Source organism: Galeopterus variegatus, unplaced genomic scaffold, assembly GCF_000696425.1.
Source record: "Galeopterus variegatus unplaced genomic scaffold, G_variegatus-3.0.2 Scaffold704, whole genome shotgun sequence".
Taxonomy (NCBI): domain Eukaryota; kingdom Metazoa; phylum Chordata; class Mammalia; order Dermoptera; family Cynocephalidae; genus Galeopterus; species Galeopterus variegatus.
Window position 1 is genome coordinate 171,901 of NW_007726815.1, and position 23,931 is coordinate 195,831.

The 23,931-nt window shown below is 48.2% G+C and overlaps 1 protein-coding gene across 1 annotated transcript in view; it reads right to left on the minus strand.

Annotated features, from left to right (window-relative positions):
- Positions 1–6,134: 6,134 nt before the first annotated feature.
- The window catches only part of BRE (brain and reproductive organ-expressed (TNFRSF1A modulator)), a 334,059-nt gene continuing 316,262 nt past the window's right edge, over positions 6,135–23,931 (minus strand). The window contains exon 11 of the mRNA XM_008571568.1: positions 6,135–6,584. Within this exon, the coding sequence (XP_008569790.1) occupies positions 6,521–6,584 (64 nt within the window). The 3' untranslated portion in view covers positions 6,135–6,520. The remainder of the gene's footprint in view (positions 6,585–23,931) is intronic.

Sequence of the window (23,931 nt, forward strand, 5' to 3'; positions counted from 1 at the left end):
TGCCATTACTCACACCCACTCGCCACCTTATTTCTAGATGGCACTTGCCGCCCTCTTTCCTCCTACTCTATTGGCACCTGCACAAACAGCCAAAGATCGTTGGGAGCTGGGGAGTCCCATCTGGGGGCAAAAGTGAGATCACGGAGTTGAAAGAGGTGGATTTTCTTGGGTGGCTTCTAAACCGGTTCAAAAAATCTCTGGAACAAGACTTCTGCGGAGGCCCCTGCCCCGTGGGGCTTTGAGGAAGGGGTGGTCGTTGGGAGCTGGGGAGTCCCATCTGGGGGCAAAAGTGAGATCACGGAGTTGAAAGAGGTGGATTTTCTTGGGTGGCTTCTAAACCGGTTCAAAGGGCATGTTCCAGAGAGAATCTCTGGAACAAGACTTCTGCGGAGGCCCCTGCCCCGTGGGGCTTTGAGGAAGGGGTGGTGGGCTGTTCTGGAGGGATGTGCGTGTCTGCCACGCCCTCCATAAGCCACTTGCCTCACCCCAAGGTGCTGTGGAGGCCGCTGGCACAGGGCACGGAGGGCCATCCTGGTTGCTCCTGGGTTGCTGTGGGGCCATTTGCTGCCTCGATTAGCCATGACTTATCATGACCCCAAGCATGACCTCTCAGACTTGTCAAGTGTGGTTCTTCCAAAAGGGTCAGAAAACAGTGAAGAAGTAGATCCACGGACCCTGAAGGATAAAAACATGTCACTAGGCCTCTTGGAGTTATTTCATACCCGTTATTTAACCTGGAATCAGCTCGTGGACCCTGCTGCCTCTGGTAATGCCTTGGTAATTTTCCTTAACAATTGTAGCAACTATTTTCATCTTTTCTTCAGCTATTAGCCCATTTCAACCAAGTGTGCTTTGGACTTTGAGAATATGTCACAAACTTTGAAGTAAGGTTTTTTTTTTTCCCCAGCTGTGGGCTGGCCCTCGCTCAACCACCTGAAAATAAGTTGGTACGTACATATATTTATGTAGCCATATATATATATATATATATACATATACAAGGATTGCTTCATGTCTTTTAGTTGGGTGCATGTAGATGCAGAGTTCCCTGTGGACAAGGCAGGCCTTGGAACCAGCAGACTTGGCTCTGACTCCCACTTCGTGTGACCACTCCAGCCCCTCTCCTCATATACAGGGGCTTGTACACAGTAGATGTTCAATAAATCTCACATTTGGGGAAACTGGATAACTGAAGTGGAAAGAAACAGAGGCACCCAGTTCACTTTTTTGTGTAAAAATATATAAAAAGTGTGATATTTTGAAATACAGTATATCTTGGTCTTCATCCCATCCATGCCTCAGAACAAATAAAATCCTTAGAATCTCCAAAGTGATGTATCTTTTTGTATGCTAATGAGTTGACTGATGGCTGGCAGCCCCCTAGGTGGCTCCTGGGTGGGGTCTGGTTGTCAGGGGAACCAACTTTGTGATCAGAGGGTTGCAACCTTCAGTCCCACCTCCTACCTACCAACATCCAGGGAGGAGAGAGGGGCTGAAGGTAAGTTGATCACCATTGACGGATGATTTAACCGATCATGACTATGTAATGAAGCCTCCATAAAAACCCAAAAGAACTGGGTTCAGAAAGCTTCTGGACAGCTGAGCACATGGAGGTTCCTGGGGAGGGGCATGGACGCTGTGCATCTCATCTGTATCCTTTGTAATGTTCTTCGTAATAAATGGGTAAACGTGTTTCCTCGGATTCCATGAGCCACTCAGCTCAATCAGTGGAACGCAGGGAAGGGTTTGTGGGGACCCTGATTTATAGCCAGTCAGTCAGAAGCACAGATTAAACAACCTGTAGCTTACGACTGGCATCAGAAGTGAAGAGACAGTCTAGGGGACTGAGCCCTCAACCTGTGGATCTGACGCTATTTTCAGGTAGATAGTGTCGGAACTGAATTGAATCAGAGGACACCCAGCTGCTGTCTGTGGCAGAACCGATGGCTTCCTGGCTGGTGGGGAGAAATCCTCCCACATTTGGTCACAGAAGTGTGTCTTCTGTGTTGATGATTGTTGCTGAATAAGAGTATAGAAAAACACTGTGCTTTTTACTCTTTCAAAAAGGGAGAGCAGGGGGAGGGAGGGAAGAAGGGGAAGAAGAGGGAAGGGGAGAGAAAGTGGAACAGGTGAATGAATAAATATACTGGCTTCCTGTCCTTCAGTAAGTTATTTAACCTCTTTGAGACTCAGTGCTCTGATCAATAAAATGCGGATAGTAACACCTCATTTAGTTGTTGTAAGGATTAAAAAAGACGTGTAGCCACCAGCACCCTATTTCTAGCAGGCTCTGGTCTCTCCTAACTTTCGCTCTGCTGGCACACAGCACCACAGAGCAGAAACATGTCATGCTTCTTGTTCTCGTTTTTAAAAGCACCAGTGAACTCATTGCTACTAGCAAAATTAGATGTCATCTTACCATTAGATGAAGTTCCTAACATTCGCCTCAAGAGGAACTGTGGGACAGGCCCATCCCCATGAACTGGGGCAAGCTCAGGGGCCAGCTCTATTCACAGGCCCAAGCAAGAGGTGCCCCAAGTGTGGTCATTGCTCCAGCACGGCTGGGACTCCGACGCGAGAGTCAGTAGCTGTCAGGAACCGAAACTGAGTCAGAGGCAACAGTGACCTGTGCCGCTCTGATTTCCTCGCCTGTGGGAAAGCAGGGGCCTGGGTGAATAAGCAGGTCGCTGGGGGTTTCGCTCTGCAGGGCTGCCCAAGACCAGCATGGGGTGGGGGTGGGGAACTCCCACAACTACATCTCATCTCTCATTCGTTAAAATTCAAGATGACTCATCGTTCTGTCTTCCTGGTAATCCAGACAGGGTCACTTTTCCAAAGGCCACATTCATTGGCAGGACTTTTTAACAGGGGCATTTTGCCTTTTTAGAAAAAAAGCTAAGGTCAACATCAGAAAATCCTTTTTCTGGCCTGCAATAATAATAGCCACTATTTATCAAATGTTACTGTGGCCAAGCTCCGTACTGGGCGCATATGTACTTTTCTTACTTAATTCTTTCTACTCTGGGATGCAGGAATTTATTCCCATTTCACAGGTGAGGATAACAAAATTCAGATTAAGTAAAGACACACACTGGAGCTGGCTTCGAGACCCCAACAAAATGACCCTCTCTGCTTCTACCAACTCCGCATTCAGTGACCTCATGTTGGTGGCTTGTAATTGGTCATGGTGGAGGTATTTACACCATGGACATTGGCAAACACTACAAATCAGGGTCCCCTCTTTTCCCTCTTTTTTTTAATCACAGGAGATCTAGTTGTTAAATATTTACCAGCTACTAAGTGGGCAGAGCCAGGATTCAAATATGTCTCTCTTCTTCCTAAGCTCATCCTCTATCCAGTTCACTTCCCCAGAGGAAAATGGGCTCTGTGTAAGACAGTGCCATCTGGCTGGAGGCGGTGGGTCCTCGGGAATCCCGCTGCTGGAAGATGGTTGGACACTGGCTACCCAGGTTCTCTTGTCCCTCCCCACCAGGAGATGCCGAATCACATCCAAGTATTACTAGTACAAATATCTGAGTTTTCCTTTGTCATTTCCTTGTCTATGCCAAGCTAAAGATTCAACTTAAATTATAAGGGCTGAGTAAGCTGGAGACAGGATTTATGAGGTAATAATAATGTGCTCTCCTATACAGCACTTTTCATCTTCAAAGCATTTTATAGCCATTTACTAATTAGTCCTGGGCTGTACTCTGTGTGCAGGTACAATGCTGGGTGATGGGCTGAACTAGCAAGAAGTGTTTATAAACATAGAGGTGACCTTTGTCCATTTACAGTGCTACCTGCCTCTGTTGTTGTTGGGGGTAGAGATAAAATCACACAAACCCTGGTGTTTAAATACCCAACATCTGAAATATGAAGTGGCAATTGTCACTTTGTGTTGTTTAGCTCCCCTTAAGAAAATCAGTTCAGACCCTCCCCGTGTGGTAAAGGAGTTGAAAGTCTTTTTAAAAATTTATATAATCTCCATCCCCACAAACCTATATACAGTCCTTCATCCTTCACTGGGAAAGAAAGAGACAAAGGTACTTCAAAAAGCTCATGGAAAAATAGAATGAAAAGATGCACATCTTTCCATGAACAGTTAAAAGTACTCTGGCTGGTTTCAGTTTGTTTCCCAGAGTTGTGGATGTGCACGAGAAGTAGCACCGGATCCAGAGCCAGGGGCCTGGGTTGAGTCCTAACTCAGGCACTGACTAGTTGGTGGTTGTGGGTGACTCAACCTCTCTGATCCTGTTTTCTCATCTGAGGAGCAGGGGTGACCCTATTCTCTCGCTTATATCACAAGTCTGCTGTGATAGAGGTTGGCAGGAGCAGGAAGATAACATTTCCAGCTCATGCCGCCTGCTACTGGCTGCTGTCACTGCTGAATGGCTCTTTGAAATGCTAAGTGTCCAGTCCCATGACCTCCCCATCCCACAATACAATCACCTTCTGCTAGAACTGGAGCTGGAAACCCCTGTCGGGTCTGAAGCAAGCCCTGCTCAGTCAACTCTTCGCTCTATGGGCAGCAGAGCCTAACCCATGCACCTCCATGGGGAAGGTGTCCACAGCAATCCTAAGTGACAGTGCCATGCAGCCTTAGAGGAGGACCAGGGAAGAGGACAGAGCTTGGCACACAGTCACCCTGAGTATAGGGCGCCTTCCTGTGGGCAGTCAGCTGGGCAGGGTCAGAGGAGACTCCAATGTGGCTGGCTTAGTGGGTCATGATCACTTGCTCAACTGAATCACCTGGGGAGTTTTATCAAAATCCAGATGCCCACGCTCCAGCTAGTGAGATTCTGACTCAACAAGCCTACAGTGGGGACCAGAGCAGTAGTTCCTTTAAAAAGCTCCCAGGGTGATAATGATGAGCTGAGTCCACAATCCAGCCCTCCCCACTCCTGGTGTTACAGAGAGGAAGGAACTTACTCAAGGTCACACAGCTGGTTCACAGCAGGGCTGGGATGCAGACACAGGACACCAGACTATTCTCCATCCTGGGAATTCCCAAGGATTCAGGGTGGGGAGCAAAGTATCTACACAGGGAAAGAATCCAGAGCTGGGCAGCTCTCTAGCTGGTAGCCAAGCAGGGAGGTCTATTCAAGCTGTTCTCCAGCCTCCTGAGAACATTCCTCGATGCTGGAGAATACGGGAAGATGTACCTCATTCTGGTCCCCACAAAGACCCAGAGCTGGTTCCTTTTCAGGCTCACACAGTAAAACTGGGCTCCAAGAGACACACGGGAACTGAGGGGACAAGGAGAGGCCCAGATGAACCTTGCGCGTGCCCTGCAGGCTGGGCCGGTGGCTTCACTTGGAGCAGGGGCCCTACTGTCCTGTGCTGGAAGATTTGGGGCTAGAATTCTGTTACACCAAACTATAAGCCTTGTAAGCGGTCAAGGTGACTGCAGTCAGCTTGCATGTGAGCGAAGGGAGGCTGCATGATGGTATGGAGAGGCCAGGCTCCCAGTTCCCAGACTGGCTCCTAATTTGCTGTGAGCATTTCTTTAGCTCTCGGGCCTAGCTTCTCTTTGGTACACTGAAGGGAGCAGCAGGGAACAAGAAATGAGATGACTTCTGAGGCCCTCTGGCTCTGATCATCTGAAAGTCTAGGAAAAACAGACCTTGTTCAGAGAATCTTCCCTACTCTGTTCCTGGCTGGCTGCAGGGCTGCCAGGCCTGAGCCTGGATATCAGATACATGCCAGTGACAGATATTTATGACACACAGCCTTTGGAGGATAATGTGCACAGTGTTGCACAAGCCCAAAGAGCTCTCCCATCAGCCTAGGGAGCGGCACGGGGACAGAGGGAAGGACGGAGTCACTGGTGCATTCGGCAGACTTTAATGACTGCCTACTGTGTCAGGCTGGGCTGGGCACGCGGTGCCCACACAGAGCTGGAGCAGTAGGGGTGGAGAGGGGGTGCCAGAGCCCACTTGTTCCTGAGCACCAGCCTTGGGCCTGGCTTGTTGGGTGGCTGAAACCCTGCAGGTTGGTCAGATCCTTTCAAGGGCTTCCTTTCCCAATAGAAGACTGCCCCAAATGGGAAATGCTGGGTGTACAACACACACACACACACACACACACACACACACACACACACACACACACACACACAGAGGTGAGACACTAGCTTCAGGGAAAACAAAAACCCAAGTGGTGTTTAATCTTAAAACTTAAAAGAAGTCTGAGACAAAGGCTTTGGAAGAAGGGTGTGTGCATTTATGACGTCTTACTTTCCTTGGAAAATTACTGCATCATGATTTGTGAGTTTATTTCTTCCAACAAAGAAATCTAATGAAGGAAGGAAAGAGGGAGCAACCAGAAGTGAGGGGCTCCAGGCTTCAGGTTCCACTGGCCAGCTTGAGTTTGGGTCCCAGCAGAGCTGGGGCTGTCTGGGGCACGCTAGGCTGCTGTGTGAGCAGGACGCTGCCATGAGGGCATTCCAGGAAGCGCCGTGTGTGCTGACACGCATGTGGACCGAGCAGTCTGGCTGGCCCCCTCTCAACACTGGTGTTTCCTAGAGCTTTCCATTGGCAAACGCTGCCTCCTGGAACTGAGGGACAAAGGTTTTGAAATAAGCCCTGGTGGGAAAGAGGGGGAGAAAAAAATTGTGGTTAGCACAAACGGCTTGAAAAAGTGCAACTCGGAGCTTTCAGCCTAACTCAGAACAGTTGTTATTTATTGTTCATGCATCTTGGGTCAGATTTTCCTTCTTTGCTAATGCAAAGCCCTCTGGATTTTTCCAAGGGAGGTACATGCAGTTCACTACTGCGATATCTCTCACGGATATTTCAGGAACTATACGCAGAACTTCCTGGCTGCCAATCCTATTAGACATTAGTCCTCAGGTCCCGTTGCCCTTTTCCAGGACAAAGACAACGATCTGATCCAAGCTACAGGACAGAGAGTGACCAATTTAACCACCTAGTTGTTTAACGATCTGAAATATCAGGAGGATTGTATTTTTCACTCTGTTGGAACTTTGACTTCATACAGACAGAGGGGGTCTAATAAAAAGAATTTCTAAATGATCCACAGTCTCCATTTATTTCCAAACACATATGCTGTCTGGTCAATTGGAAAGAAAGCCAGGCTGGGGATTAACAGAACTTTCCCCAGTCAATAGAAGACGAGTGGTGGGATCTGGGGCAGACCATTTGACCTTTCTGGTACCCAGGTTTCTAATCTGAAAAAGCAGGGACACATTCTACATCGGGAGATGTGCATGTGCTGGGCCCACTCAGTACCAAGATGCTGCTGCGTGAGGTGCCAGGTGTGGTGAGATGACCCAGATGTGGCACCTCTTGAGGAGGAAGACACATAAGTAATGGCAAATTAAGTGACAGGGCATCTCTGGAGGTACTGTGGGCACCGGAATGGGCAGTCAGTGGAGGGAGTGGTAGAATGGGCATTGTGGGCAGAGGATGCAGCAGGAGCTGGTTGTAAGCTGGGGATGCAGGGGGTGGGCACCCGTACCCCTGGTCATCCAGACTCACCTTCTAGTCCCCGCCCCCCCACCTCCCACGCAATCATAGTCACACATTACTTATCCAGAAGTGGCTCACCCAGCAACCTCGCCTTCCCAGACAGTGACAAGAACCAGGAACAGCCACCAAGAAGACCTGTCACCATCAGCATTGCAAAGGCCTCATGCATCTCACCCAAGGGGAGCCTCCCACAGTCTGTTTTATTTAGGACATGGTTCTAACAGGCCTGGCTCTCCAGGCTACCGGCTCCCAGTAGATTAGAAGCACCAAATCAGGAGTGGAGGAGCTTGTTTAAAGGCAGGAGGCAGATGTGCAGAAGGAGTGAGAGGCAGCACAGCATGACCTGCAGCGAGAACAGCAGAGCGAACTGCTCTGGAATCCCAACTCCAGCAGGGATCCTGCAGTGTGGGCAAGAGCCGCATGCAGCTCCACAGGCCTGGGTCACCTCTAGATCACAGCAAGTGCAGTTACTGATGACACCCGACCACACTCCTCCCCCAACAAGACAACTGCAACTCTCTTTCCAATTTGGCCACTTTGAATGCTCCAGCTCTTTCTCAGTCCTAGCCTCCGCAGAGGCCTCTCTGCAGCACCTAAATGTTGACTCCTCTCTCTGGAAGCTCTCTTTCCCTGTAACTTCTGTGATGTGACCCTCCCTTCCTGTCCTAACCCCCTTCCTCTCCCTGCCCACTCCCAGGTGTGACCTCTCCGTGGGCTTGTGCCTCCCTGCCCTCCACTCCCCTCACTCAGAACAAGGTCACGGTTACTCCCAGACTTGCACCAGCCTCAGCAGAGCACTCCCCAGTCTGAGTCCGAGCCCTTCTTTCCCTCCCAAACTTCAAGTCACACATTTTCAACCACCTGTGGTACATTGGATGTCTCTCTGTAATTCAAACTACTGTGTTCCAAAGCGACGTTTTCTTTACTGTTAAGTACTTGAACGTGCTCTGGCCAATCTGTGCTTCTGTAACAGAACTTTCAGTTTTCTTCTTAGCCAGGCTCCACTTCTCGCTAAACCCCCTGTGGTGGATTCATCCTCAAGATTCTCCCCTCCTCCCCGACATCCCTCCATCCGTAGTGACACACCCTGGCTCTCAGTCTCGTTACAACAATACTGCGGCAGAAGGCTGCTCCTCTCCTTGACACAAGGCCTGCGTTGCCTTTCTGTTGCAGATAGACTGATTCTTTTAGAGCCCCAGTGTCTGTCCCTATCCTGATCAAGACCTTCGTGTTCCCCAAATTCTTAGCCTGGCACTCAATGACTCTCAGTATCTGGCTCCAACTCATTTTCTAAAAAAAAATTTATCCTTTTCCTCCATCACATTTTTTTGGGGGATCAAGAACTCCGTTGAGAAGCTAAGAAAGCTAAGGATCCTCTCCCCAGACAAACTGCAGGTAAGATCCCCCCTGCCCAGTATGTGTTTTATGCAACCGAGGGACGTCATAGACCCCCAAGCCCATGCATGGTCAGGAGACGAGCCCAGAAACAAGCCTGGGTCTACATACCCCTCCCTCCTCCAATGTGACCACCTACCCTTCCTCATACATGCCATTTCCCACCTCTGGGCTTTACTTAGGATCAGCAAATGCCCTTGCTCCCATCAAGTCTTCTTGGGCCACCAGAAGTTTCTCTCCCTGCGGGTGACACTCTTTGTGCTTCTTCCAGAGCACCTGTCACTAGATTACCTGCCAGGCTACACTGCCGGCCCCTGGAAAGCAGGAGCACATCCCTCCTCTCTGTGACCCCCATGTGCAGCTCAGCACGCTGTCCACAGAAAGCACTCAGGGAGGGTTTATGGCTTTAATTAATGTAACTAATGATGGCCACCAGTTTGTAAGAGGCAGTTAAAGCATTACAGGCTGTTTAAGAAGGTGGGAGACAGAGCAACCCCAGAAAGCTGATAAATTCAATATTGGTACTGATGAAGAAAACCTTAGTCCACTCTCAAATTTCAAACTATGTCGTCAATTAGTGAGAAAGAAAGATAAAGCACCCTCCTCCATCCACTCCTGGCCAACACAGCCCTGAGCTGGCCAAACTGTCACCTTCTCTGATGGTGACAAAGCCCTTACCCACTGATCACACCATGCCACAATCGTCCTCAGTGCACAAGCGCCAACTGGGATGAGGTAGAAAGGGCCCAAGGCCTCGAGCAAGGCTGGGCAGGGCAAGAGAAGCCCTGGCTTTGTTTCCCTATGGGACCAGGGGCGATAAGCCCACCCTAATGTGACACTTGCATGGGACAACGTGTAGGAAGGGACATGGTCAAGAGTTGGCTGCCATTCTTTCCTTATGTATGTTTCACCTGCTCTTTTCCCGCAGTTGGATGTGCGGCTGGGGACAGCCTGGGGTCCTTCTTCAGTGGTTCAGAGACTGACAGGCTGTGGCCAACTTCCGTTGCATTGGCTTTACTGCTGGAAGTGCACTGCGGAGGGGGACCCACCCCAGCACCACTTTCGAGGTGGGCAGTGTGGTGCCCCCTTTCCCAAGTTACAGGTGAGGACATTAAAGGAACGGGCTGCAGTTAATCTACACTGTGGCCTCCCTAGATGCCTAATGAGTGAACAGTGTGTCTCTGCTGCTGATGAAACTGGCCCTGGGCAGCGGCCTGAGCTGGGGCAGGGATCGGATCTGGGGGGAGGTCTCCAGCCCCACCCCCGTCACTTCCCCCAGGCCCAGAGTCACACTGGGTCCTGAAACAAATCTCATCAGCTCAGTTTTTCCTCGGAAATTTCTAGGGGCAGGGGCTGCAACAGCACAAGCTCCTTACACGATAAGGTCTGGCAAGAGGGGGTGTGCTTTAAAGGAGCTCTTTCCTTTTCAGAAAGTTCTGAAGTTTCCTGTTGTGTCCTGGGCTTTCCCTGCCAGGACAAACTGCGTGCCGCCAAGGGGAAGCGTGGAGAGGGCTATTTAAAGGCATGGCGCTGCCAGCTGTTTTCAGTGAGTACTTCTCAGCTCGGGTCCTCATTAAGTCAGCTATGGGAGGGGGGAGGGGAGGAAGGGGAAAATGACAACTGGCTCTCACCCATTTATAGATTTTTTTAAGCACTGTTTTCATTTATTTCACTTTTAGCAGAGAAAATGGAGAGCTGCTCAGAGCACAGTTTACTAAGGACACTAGATATCTGTCATCTTTTAAAAAAATCTTTGACCCAAAGATAAAGCATGTGGTAAGCTTTAAAGTGTAAGTGTGTTATGTGAGGGCGGGGGGGTCTCCTCACCTCCCTATTAACTGGCCAAGTGGGGCTCACAGGAGAGAGGCCCAGGGGCAGTCAAGCTCCTCACTGTACTCACACTGGATGGGAATTTATTTTTAGACCAAATTAGAGTTCAGTATGCCTTAAGATAAAATAAGGTTCTGACCCTCTTCACTGATCTCAGTCCCTTGCTCAGGGTTTCATAAAATCTCAACTCAGTCCAATCCAGGAGTCTCATTCAGGAGAATAAACGTAAAGAACTGATCCCAGACCGAGACAGGGTAGTTTCTATGAATTCAGAGCAGGAGTGGGGCATGGCCCAAGCCTTGGCTCATAGGCACGGAGAGGAGGGGAGTAGACAGAGTCCTTGGGCTGGGGGTCAGGGAACTGGAGTGCTCAGTGGGCCTACTTTTCTGGGCCTTGGGCCCAGGGTTAAATTCCATCCCTCTCTGGGATTCAGTTCCCCCTCTACAAAGCAGGGAGCTGAGTTTCCTGATCTCTCTGGCCTGCAGGCTACAGGGTGTGAAGGACAGGTAGTGCAGTGTAGGCTTGGAGCCAGCAAGACCTGGGTGCTAGGCCTGGCCACACTCCTTCCTGGATGCATCTTCTGGGCAAGTGACTTTCGCTTCAGTTTCTTCCTCTGTAAAATGGCAATAGTTGTGCCTACTTTAAAGGGTACTTGTGAGGATTAAATGAGATGGTCTAAGTCAGTGCTTGGCATGCTACCTGGCAAAGTAGATGATCAATAGATGTCAACTGGGAGAGGGCTGAGTCCATGGAAACACCCAGAAACATAAGTGACTGCAGAAGAGGGAAACCTGTGTGGAAAGAGAGGCCCTAGGGTCCTCACCGTCAGTTCCTCCTTTCTCTGTGACTTCTTGGATCAGGCCCTCACTTTCCACTTTACCGTATCAAGCTGGCAGCTGGGGGCACAGAGATAGCCTCTCTCAGGGTTGGACTCTCATCCACAGATATCAGGACACTGTGCATCTTTTGAAATTCGGTCCAAAACTGCTTGTGGCATACCTGGGGACTTGAAGGATGAACTCTGCAGCTAGAGGCACCTCCAGGCCCTTGCTTGCCTTCTGCCCAGACCTGCTGGGTGTGCTCCTTGTGTGCAGTTTTGGTCAAGGACTTAATCAGGGAGGAGGTTGCAGTGGTTGACCAGAATCACACAGCTCTGCTGCCCAGGATGGGGGTGTGAGTTGGCCTGGTCCTCAAACAGATCTCTATGTGTCCAGGACATCATGTTTGTTAAGGCAGGCAGTGGGGAAACAGGAAAGAGTGCTAAACTAGGGGTGGCGGACATGGGTTCTAGTCCAGGCCCTGGCTCATTCTGTCATCTGGAGCTGGGACTCAGCATCCTCACTTGTAACATGAAGATTTATGCTTGATGATCTTTAAGCACCACCCAGTTATGGTCTCAGATACTATCCATGTGACCTTGAGCAAGCCCCTTAACCTTTTTGTGTCTTGATTCTTCATCTGTTAAATTCAGACACTAGCACCTATTTTCATAGAGTTTGTGAGGAGCACAGGTAGTGTGTGTAAAGTACTAGGCCCAGGGCCCGGCCCGTGGCAGGTCTCAGTAGGTGGTGGTAGTAGTTGTGGTTATTGTTGTTATTATTATTATCTGGGATAGTTTTTCACAAACGGGGTAAGGTTGGCAAACACTGCAGAGCTCCCAGCAGATGTGTCATGGCTCCACAGGCAGTTCTGGGGAGGGAAGGAAGACCTGCTCCTCTAGGCCGTCTTTCTGCCCCCTGTCCTTCTGGGAGCCCATAATCTGTGGGTTCTAGGGAAGGGGATCTAGGGAGACTGAAGAGAGTTAAGACAGAGAGCCATCAGGGAAATGCTCAGAGGCCTGGGGGGAGGCCATCAGGAACCTGTGTTCAAAAAGGTCTCATCAGAAGGGGTTTTCTCCATTGGGATTACAGTTCTTTACTTGTTTAATGAATCTTTTCAAAAGAATAAAAATCCATAAAATTGACATCTGACAATTTGAATCAATATAGCTTTTAAAAAAAAAGAAAACAAAACCAGAAAATATACAGCCCAAAGAGTTTGTGGTTCTGGAGGAAGGGAAGGAACCACAGAAAGCAGGTTAGGCTTTTGCAAAGTGTGGCAGGGGTCATGCTCCCCATTTTGCAGGTAAGAAAAGAGAGGCTTAGTGAGTTTAGTTAAGATATCTGCCTAGTGTCACTCCAACCCCAGTGCCACCAGAGCTTGATCACATGGAAGAGACTCTGTAGTCTTGACTGCTTTTAGCCTCCTTTACTTAGAACTTTTTATTTTGCAAGAGTCTAAACAATTGCTTTCTTCCAAAACAGGACTTGAATTCTGGAATTCAAAAATGCTTTTCTTTGGGCAATCTTAAGATGAGCCTTATGATGTTTGCTAGAGTCAGGCCAATGTGGTGGTGGGGTGCGAGGGGGAGGGAGAAGTGGTTCAGGGACACGACCCTCACTGTCAGGAAACCAAGGACATATAAATCAAGTCCGAGGTCATTTTTGCAAATAGAGGCAAGTTCCAAACATCTAAGGCTCATTGCTTTTTCCAGTTTTCTTCTGCAGCTGTGACTTCAACTGGCACATGTTTTTAATCAGTCATAAGAAAACCGATTGTGGTCTGAAAATCAAAGCAGGCCTGTAAATAGTATAAGACAAGTCCCGCTAATCATGCCTCGTGGTCTCGCCTTGTCTTCACTGTCCTGAGCTGCCACTGTAAATACTGACTCACTGGGGTTACTCTCCTCATGTCACAGGGTCACCCTTTCAATAGATCTCTACAAAGAGACCTGGTTCAATTTCAACACCCTTCACCCCAAACCCTCCAAAGGCCCCTGTACTGACGGCCCATTAGACTTGGGGTGCCTTGGTGAGCCAGTGACCGGGATGATGGCAGCTTGTTTTGTAGCTCTGCCTGGCGATGGCAGCCTGGCTCTCTCTGGTGTGGGACTTAGGAACAAATAAGTGCTGGTAATTGGTTCACACACACAATCTTGCTAAGCGCCCACCCTTAAGCAGGCCTGTTTTGTTTTAAGGGGTCCAAGCTTGCAAAACAAGGAAATTAGCACACGTGAGATGCAACGGCTTGGTATCACACCGAGACCATTATATCACATGCTCACAGCTTCAGGCGGGGGCCCTTGCCCTCAGCTGGAATCAGTTTCCCCTCCTGGATTCCATGGCACACTGGGCTTCCAGCCTCAAGCCCAGCCCTGGTCTGCCTTGAGTATGAGATGTTTAGATTGGTATCTAGCCTATGTCCTATACGGCTCATCCTCCTTGCCTGTGAGAAGGCCAAGACTGTAGTCTCGGTATATGTTAGATTAAATCAAATGCTGTTTTAGGAGGACTTTAACAATAACCGACTGGAATCCATTTCTAAACATAAAAGTTTGGGGATGAAATCTGGTTCCTGCTAAATCACAGCATGTTTTAAAATACTTACTAGAGTGATCATAATTACCTACCAATTCCCTCTGCTTCTGAGGCCCTCTGGATTGTGGCTAGAGCAGCTTGCAGCCAGTTTCTGTAACTGCACAAGCCAGGACCAGCTCCCAGGGGCTGCAGGTGTCTCTGCTCCCTTGGCATCCCCTGGTGCCGTGTATGAGAAGGGAGAGGGCTGGCTGGGTGAATGAGACAAATGGACAGGGTAGTCCTAATGGGCTTCTGAGCCTCCCTCAGCCAGGGGGCTGGCTCCCTCCTCTGGGCTTCCATCTCCATATGCACATATCTATCACATGCCAACCATTCTCCCACACCCAACTAGAAGCTTCCATCTCCATGTGCGTGCATCCATCACATGCCAACTATTCTCCCACACCTGACTAGAAGCGCCTGGAGGGCAAGACCCACTGCTCATATCCATCCATCTTTCTATCCCCATCCTCAAGTATAGTGCCCAACTCACCACAGCTCAATAGATATTTCTCAAACAAATGTAAATATTTGGCTTAAAGATGTATTTTAGAATGACAGAATTTTGTAATAGAAGAAAACCTCAGAGGTCACATAGTCTCCAATCATTACAGGGAAGGGCTGGAGAAGTTATGATAGTTTCTCTAACATGGCATATAATAATTATAGTCCTGCATCGCTTAACGATGAGGATACAATCTGAGAAATGCATCGTTAGGCAATTTTTCCAGTGTGATCGAAGAGTGTTCTTACACAAACCTAGATGGTGGAGACTACTGTACACCTAGCCTGTTGTTCTGACCACCGTTGTATATACGGTCCGTCATTGACTGAAAGGTCCTTATGTGGAGCATGATTGTATATGTTAGCATAGGTCTTCTTTGTAAGTCCCTTGGGGGCAGAATTTGGGGACAGTTCAACCAGCTCCCAGGGGCTGCAGGTGTCTCTGCTCCCTTGGCATCCCCTGGTGCCATGTATGAGAAGGGAGAGGGCTGGCTGGGTGAATGAGACAAATGTACAGGGTAGTCCTAATGGGCTTCTGAGCCTCCCTCAGCCAGGGGGCTGGCTCCCTCCTCTGGGCTTCCATCTCCATATGCACATATATATCACATGCCAACCATTCTCCCACACCCAACTAGAAGCTTCCATCTCCATGTGCGTGCATCCATCACATGCCAACTATTCTCCCACACCTGACTAGAAGCTCCTGGAGGGCAAGACCCACTGCTCATATCCATCCATCTTTCTATCCCCAGCCTCAAGTATAGTGCCCAACTCACCACAGCTCAATAGATATTTCTCAAACAAATGTAAATATTTGGCTTAAAGACGTATTTTAGAATGACAGAATTTTGTAATAGAAGAAAACCTCAGAGGTCACATAGTCTCCAATCATTACAGAGAAGGGCGGGAGAAGTTATGATAGTTTCTCTAACATGGCATATAATAATTATAGTCCTGCATCGCTTAACGATGAGGATACAATCTGAGAAATGCATCGTTAGGCAATTTTTCCAGTGTGATCGAAGAGTGTTCTTACACAAACCTAGATGGTGGAGACTACTGTACACCTAGCCTGTTGTTCTGACCACCGTTGTATATACGGTCCGTCATTGACTGAAAGGTCCTTATGTGGAGCATGATTGTATATGTTAGCATAGGTCTTCTTTGTAAGTCCCTTGGGGGCAGAATTTGGGGACAGTTCATCCTTAGTGCCCTCGGTCCACCTTCCTCAGGGCCTCACAGCAGGTGGATGTCCACTTGGTGCATAAATGGATGAATGGCTGACCCATGGCCCCGGAGCTAGTAGGCAGAGTCTGAGCTGGTCTCCCCATCTACCCTCCAAAGGCCCCTGTACTGACGGCCCATTAGACTTGGGGTGCCTTGGTGAGCCAGTGACCGGGATGATGGCAGCTTGTTTTGTAGCTCTGCCTGGCGATGGCAGCCTGGCTCTCTCTGGTGTGGGACTTAGGAACAAATAAGTGCTGGTAATTGGTTCACACACACAATCTTGCTAAGCGCCCACCCTTAAGCAGGCCTGTTTTGTTTTAAGGGGTCCAAGCTTGCAAAACAAGGAAATTAGCACACGTGAGATGCAACGGCTTGGTATCACACCGAGACCATTATATCACATGCTCACAGCTTCAGGCGGGGGCCCTTGCCCTCAGCTGGAATCAGTTTCCCCTCCTGGATTCCATGGCACTTTTTTTTTTTTTTTCCTTTTTTTGCCTTTTTTACTGACCAGTAACGGGATCGCAACCCTCGGTGTCGCGCCCGTACCGGGGACCGGCAACGGGATCGCAACCCTTGGTGTTGCGTCCGCACCACGCTCAGCCAGTGAGCGGGAACCAGTCTCCATATGGGATCTGAACCCTCAGCAGGAGCGCCGCTGCGCTCCCAAGTGGTGCACTCTCCAGTGCGCCACCGGGCTGGCCCTCTAAAATTTTTTGACTTGGTGGTCTTTTAGCTGTAATTTAGTCCCCTCCATCAAAACTTACTGGAATTGTCAACAGCCCAGTAATGCATTTTGAGAGCTACTTACTGCCAACTCCATTATACCTACATTTGATTTTACAAACCCCCCTAAATGGCCCTTCCTCTTGTAGGTTTGTATCTAGAGGTGCTGACTGGTACCATTAGTCCTCATCTAGGGACCCACATTGGCTAGCTTTTCAGTAGAATTTTCAGTTATCACAAGAGATAATAGGGATGAACTCGACCTCGCCCATCTGGCTCTTGGAAGTACTAGTGCACACTAATGAAGAATGAGGGCTACTCTGAGTGTCTTGGAGAAGGAAAGTACAAAAGGGCACATGGAGTACACCTGGGTGGTATGAGAGTACCATAAATATTCTCTAAACAATGAGCCCCAGAAGAACAAAGGATTCCCAGATGGTTCCTCTAACATAAAGGTCACTTGGCATCTTAAAATTCTCTAGGGTTGTTGAGAAGTAATGCCTCTGCAAAGTGCTCTGTAAAATGGGAGGTATTATCATCCCAACATAACTGAACAGGGGACTTGCAAGGGGGAAGCTTGAGCTATGACTCCAGCTCTGCTTTTCAATTGCTATGCAACCTTGGAGAAGCCACTTCACCTTTCTGTGCCCTGGATGCCTCATCTGTAAAGTGAAGAGACGATTTCTGAGGTCACTGCTAGGTCTAATACACTATTATACATTATTATTATTATTGCTTTGGGTATCAATCCAACCACTTTAGCCAGAGACACTTTCTTAAGTGGAAGCAGTAATTTAATAAATGACCTCTCCCTGTGTTTTGCTAGAGGGGTTCCCTCAAGAGCCTTAATAATCATCATCAGAGGTATTGCACATATCTGAGGTTTCTATATATCTCCTCTTCGTCTCCAGATCTAACATAGGACCCCAAGAATGATGGCCAGTCTATCCTGGCCATCTGCCCTCCATCCATCAAACCAGCCAACAACAGCACATTCACACATTCATGGATAGCTGCTGGGCTAGTGATGGGCTGGTTTCTGCAGGGGCAAAGGCATGCATCCCAGCAGGGCCCTGGCCCTCAGGGGACACACAGACACTTGACTCCTGGAGCAGAGAGCTGCATGCTAACTCTGGATAGGAGCCAGGGAGATTTGCTTTCATAGTCACGGGCCAAGCCCTCCTCGGCCCACTCCTTCTTACTGCTGCTATTGCTTTGGAATAAGCGGAGCAAGCTTTCTGCCTCGAGTGTGCTTTCCTTTCTGCTTAGAGCTATGCCAGGGCATTATCCAGCAGGCCAGACGTCTAGCCTCTTTAATGACAATAATAATAATTTACATTTATACAAGGCCTTTCATCGGAGTATCTTAAAGTGTATCACAAACAATAATTAATTCCTCTTTGCAAGTCTGGGAGCCAGCTAAGTAGGAGCCCCTTTACTTTGCAGGTAAAGGGTACTTTCCTGGGTCATGCAATATTTGGGGGTCTTCCTCACCTACCCCAAGCCTACCTACTCTCAAGGCCTGGACTAAGCATCAGGCACTCCACTAAGCCTGCTGCCACATACCCCAGGCCACAGTCATTTGTCCTGCCTCTGAAGCTTAGCAGCATGAATTGTTGGGCTCCTTGTTTGGTACTAATCAGAGAAACTCACAGTTGGAAGAGACTTTAGGATCCTGTCCAAAGCAGGGCTTGTCCTACTAACACACTTTAGAGGGTTGAACCTTCAGCCACCTGAATATTTTTGTGACACAGGGTTCATTACTTAATGGCATCTCTAATAGTTATAATGTTCTTCCTTCTCCTGAACTGAAATCTGTACCCTTGGAATTTCCACCCATGGGTCCTACTTCTGCTCTCTGGAACAGAGTGATTCCTACATAAACTGTCTGGAGTCGCTGACTGATGTCTCTGATATCCAAGTTGTCTACTTCTGTGGTCACCCTTGGGTGGAGCTTAGTGGCTCATACCTTACAGAGGTTCAGTGAGGCCTTGTGAACTGAGTGGCAGGGCAGCCGGAGGCTCCACCACATGCTCTGGGCCCCAAGGCCAGCTGCCTTCCTGAGCAAGCAGGCAGGAGTTCCCTGAGTGTTGCTGGCTCTGGTGCCCTGGGTCTGCCTACCCCACCCAACCACCCCAGGAGGTGAAGACACCAGAGGCTTCTGAGGTCATTTTTGGGGGCTGCATCTCAGTGATACAGAAATATCCTAATTTTCTGTTGAATGATTGACTGACTAACTGAATATCCTTCCTTCCTAAGGATCTATTAAGTCTATTAATAAAGTCAATTGTGGGTCTGGTTTTTGGAGACCAAGGCAGACAATAATCCATTTATTTATTTTTGTTGTTTTTTTCTTTTTTTTTTTTAACCCTACTTTATAAGAATAAATACTTGGTGCTAAACTTGAGAAGAGGATGTATTGGTGCTGAGCTGGGAAACGACATGAGGACAAGGAACTCCATGATCCTCCTTCTTCCCAAGGAGTTAAGAGGCCAGGGAGGGATCAAGACTGGGGTTAGAGGGGGCAGAGGGGCAAACGAAGTCCTTTGCTAAGTTTATTTTCCAAAAGCTACATCCTCTGGGGAAACCAACAACTCCCTAGAGCGAGTTCTGAGTCCTTGTTGGTTTGCTTTATGCCCAAGAAGACACCTGCCCTCCCTCTGCCAAGAGCACATTGTTTGGGTGGGATTTTTCTCACACTGGCTTACCATGGAAGGAATTTTGAGCATGCATTAAGGGCTGTTGTTTTCCTAAAACCTGCACCCGTATGAACATGAGGTTTGGCTTGTGGTGATACAGCCTCATTCTGCTTTGATTTCATATGATCCCAACTTTCTGGCCTAGAATCAGGGTGATCATTTTTGGCTTAGGGTTTGGCCTGGGTCATTGATCTGGGGGATGCCTGGGAAAAGAAAAAGGGGTTAGAAATGGAACCTCCTGGCATCATTCTGTGGCAAGGAGAATACCCTGCAACCATTCCCTGTCTGATTAATAAGGAAGAACATGGATTCTGAAGTCAGAGAGAACTGAATTCATATATGGAACCATCACTTACTAGCTATGCATCTGGAAAAGTCCTAGAGTCTGTTTATTTCTCTCCAGTGGGACCAGAGTGGTGGCTGTGAGGTAACAGTGCTGGGCAAGTTGTAAGCACTCAGACCACATTCATTTCCTCTCCTCTCTTCCCTCCACTGCCATCCCACAGCTACCTACACGCACACGGAGGAACTCCTGATTCACTTCAATTCAACGAACATTTACTGAACAGCTCCTATTCACAAGGGGGCCCCTGACTAACTAGTGGCTGGCATCTAGTAGGTATCCAATATTTGTTGAATAAATGAATAACTAACTTGATACTTGGTATTTTACAGTTTATAATATGTTGCTTTTGAAATAACGTCATTTTATAAAAATAAACACAAAGGTGATTTGAGAAGTGTGATTAAATGGATATATCATTAAAGCTCTCCTTTTGTTGAAATATAGCTATGAATATTTAAATAAAACTATTGGCTATGAAAACAAACAAAAAGCCCTACCTCATTTTAATCCAAGCAACAATCACGTGCATGAAGTAGACCCCATTACTCTATTCCCACCGTCCACATGAAGAAACAGGCTTGGAGAGAGGAAGCAACTTGCCCAAGGTCAGGCATGTGGTAAAGGCAGAGTGGGACTTGGATCTGAGCCAGCACCCTGCCAACAGCACACTGCCAGCCCTGGAGGGTCTTCTGTGCCTTCTGTGGCCACGGACCCACGTTCCACTAAAAGGTCCCTGCTGGGCACCACTCCCAACCTATGTCTCGCCATGGCATGCTGTAGCTAAGTATCAAGAGCCAGGTGACCGGAGCAGTAAGTTTTTAATATCAGAAACTTCTGCCAACAGGCAGGTTTCCTTCTCTCAGGCCCTGGGCCTACGGTCCCATGCTAATGGGCATGGCTGTTCCCAGGGCGTTGACCTTGCTGGGCTACCATCACCCTTCCACCTAGGGTACAACGGCATTGATGTGCATGACTGCTCTTCATCTGCCCAGTCCCATCTTTCAGGTCACAGAGGGAAGTGCTGTGTCCACAGGACTCTACCCATTCCTCTGCATGGTGCTCTGCCCATTTTAGGGGCTCAAAACAACGACAAACTGTATTCCCTCTTGTTCCCAGTAGCCTTTTAGAACCAATAAGGGGACAGGAAGTAGACACCAGTTCCTCGGCTCCTAGGGACTCTCAGCCTCTCTTTCTTCCCAGTCCTCTAGCCTCTGAACTGCTGGGAACTGCTGATAGATGCAGAATGAAAAGAAGAGGACGGGAGTCTTTCAAAATTTGTTCACATGGCTGGCACAGATACAATTTCCACCATGAATTTAGGGGTGGAAATCGGATCTGACCACAATGCTGTATCACCCACAGAGTTCATTCATCACGGTCTTCTCAAAACCACTCTGACAACACACCCTGTAGAGGATGGGTGTCCCGGCAGAATGTCGTCACTGCACACACTGTGCAGCATGTGACCCAATGCCCTGGGAGTGAGGTCAGTTCCCTCTACCAGGAGCCTGTCTATTCCAGACCTCTGAGCACATTTCTTTGTGCTGCTAATGTATTGCCTTTGAGATAGAACTATGTGGAAAATCATGTGCATTCCTCAAGCTGAGCCAGTTTTAGGTCAGAAGTTGGCAAGGAAGAGCCAGGGCTTGGTCTCTCTAAGATAAGCACCTGGGAGTGTAGCTTCTGCCCTGCAAAAAGGCAGCAGGCCAAGGGAGCAAGTAGGGGCTAAAATCTAGCCTTGATAAGCTAGGTGCTCGCTTAGGGATGTGTGCCTTGAGAAAGGGACAATTTTTTCTTTATCCAAAGCTATTAGTCAAACTCAGCACCAGCCCGAAGGGGAAACTTTTTCTAGTTTGCACTAAGGTTCCCACATGGGTGGCTCCGACAAGAGGACCATTCAATTCTATGTCTTGGGTTTCCTATTAATGCATCTGGTGCACAACATGGGTATGGGATGCAAATTCTATAAATTAGAACCTTGTTTGCATTGGCTTTGGAGGAAGAAGATGAAAAAGATTAGTTCTTTCCTAGTCTGCATTTTCAAAGGCATCTTCAGAACCCATTCCTGTTTTTCTCACCACAGCCCACCAATGTACCCCATCACTTTTGGCTACCCTCCCCCATTCACAGCTTAGACTCCAAAACTAAGGCAAATACAGACAGACTGGGGGTGGGGTGGGGTTTGGGCAGCCATACCCCGAGCTCCTCAAGGACAGCATCTGGCTCCCCTTCTTGCCATGTTTACCAAGTAGACGAATCAGCCTTCTCTTCCACATGGGTACAAATAGGTGTCCCACCTTGAGCCATGCCACTGAATACGGTCAGACACGCATAGCATACATAGAGTAGTGAGATACTATACTTAATACCGGTATAGTCGGACCTACACAGGTGGGGTATCTTTTTTCCAAAACTGGTAGACACCAGGGGTACTGGAGCCATCAGACCAATAAACAAATACAGACATACAGCAAAATAAACTCTAAAAATACAGTCAAGTAAGCCCCCATCCTGTGTAGAGTTCAACAATTTCAAAGCGTGCTTTGCATTGCTAAATAATGCAGGAGAGAAAAGAGGCCCTTCTTAGTTACTTCAGGAGCTCTTCCTGTGAAAGAACTTGCCACAAGTTCAAAAGCCATAGAATACTGGATTTGAAAACCCTAGAGATCATCTGGTCCAAGGATCAGCAAACTTTTCCTGTAAAGGGCCAGATAATAAATATTTTCAGCTTGGCAGGCCACATACTCTGTTGCAACAGTGCAACTCTGTCCTTGCAGTGCTAGCAGCCAGAGACAATGTGTAAACGAATAGGTGTGGATGTGTCCAATAAAACTTCATTTATAAAAACAGGCACCTGGCTAGCTTTTCCCTTGGGCTGTTGTTTGCCAATACCTTATCTAGCCCAACTCCTCCTTGTGCAGAGGAGAGGTGTAGTGATTCCTTCACTGTCACAGGACCATTTGTGGTCCACTCAAGGCTGAGACCTGACTTGCATGGCTTGGTGAGAAGAACAGAGTTATTGCTACAGGCCTAAGAGCCACGAATGTAGAGGCCAAAATGGCTACTTGGATAACTGGAGATTTGGACTAACCTATTTAACTTCACCAGAGAGGACCAAAAAGCAAGTGGAAAATCATAGGTTGAAATCTATCTACAGGATACATCTACAGGCTAGAATCTAATGGGACTGGGAAAGACAACCTACACATCAAGCTCAGCTTACAGGGATGTAACCAGCAGTTAGCTCCTCTTAAGTATATGTTGCTAATGTTCATTCATCACTTAGACCCAGGCACAATCTTCAAGTGTCTCTTTCTGGTGAAGGGCTGGAAAAAAGGGAAACAGGAACTGGAAAGCCACTGGCATTTGTCAGCGAACAATATGAGAAGAAAACAGCAAATTCATTTTTTCCAGTCAGCAGCTGGTCAAACATCTAACAGTACATAAATGGTCAGACAGTACAAACCCTCTTGTCCAGGGCTGAGAACAGGTTGTTTTGGCTGTCAAGCATTTTCAAAACAAGTTTTCTTGGTCTTATGACAGGTTGTGGCAAGAACAAGAAAATAAAAAGAGTGGAAGATCCCATGATTGCCGCTCTGGGCTCCACGTGGGCTGGCACTGCCTGCACAGTCAAATTTGCCTTCAGAGTGTTCAGATAAAGCTGGTCTTAGGGTTAATACCACCTTGCCAGTGACACCACTTAATACAGTGATTCCTCTAAGAGCTCTCTGGCAATGGGTAATCATTCTAGTCGGGGAGGAATAGGTCAAAGTCACTCTTAAGCCCAAAGGAGCTATTCTGCTCAAACCTACACCCTTCTTTGTTTTAACTTTTGCCTCATGTTACATGGACAAATTATTCCCCTGAAATTGAGGTTAAAAGCTATCTGCTCTGAGGTGGATTTTTCCATCTCAACCACAGGACACTTGGTCAGGGTGGGGCAAAGAAAGCAGCAAGGAGGCATTCACAGGAAGGGCCAAGGTCAGGCTGGTCTTGGGAAGTAACATTAGCGCCCTACCAGCAGTGGTCTCGCTCTAAGGGGCCTAACAAACTCTGCCTGCAGGACAGGAGGAGTCCAAGCATAAAGCTGAGTGTGGCAGCGTCAAAGGACACACAGCCAAGCAGAGGTCTGGGGACTACTTATCAACGGATCCAGAGAAAATGCTCAGAAATCAACCAAACAAGCATGCTGGGAATTCTCAGATGCCCTAAACTCTTCATGAAGAACCCAAGGCAGTGGACAGAAGAGCCAGACTTCAGTTCAGACTCAAATTCTGAATAGGTGTGTGGCCCTGGGCAGAGCACTTCCCTTCTGGGGG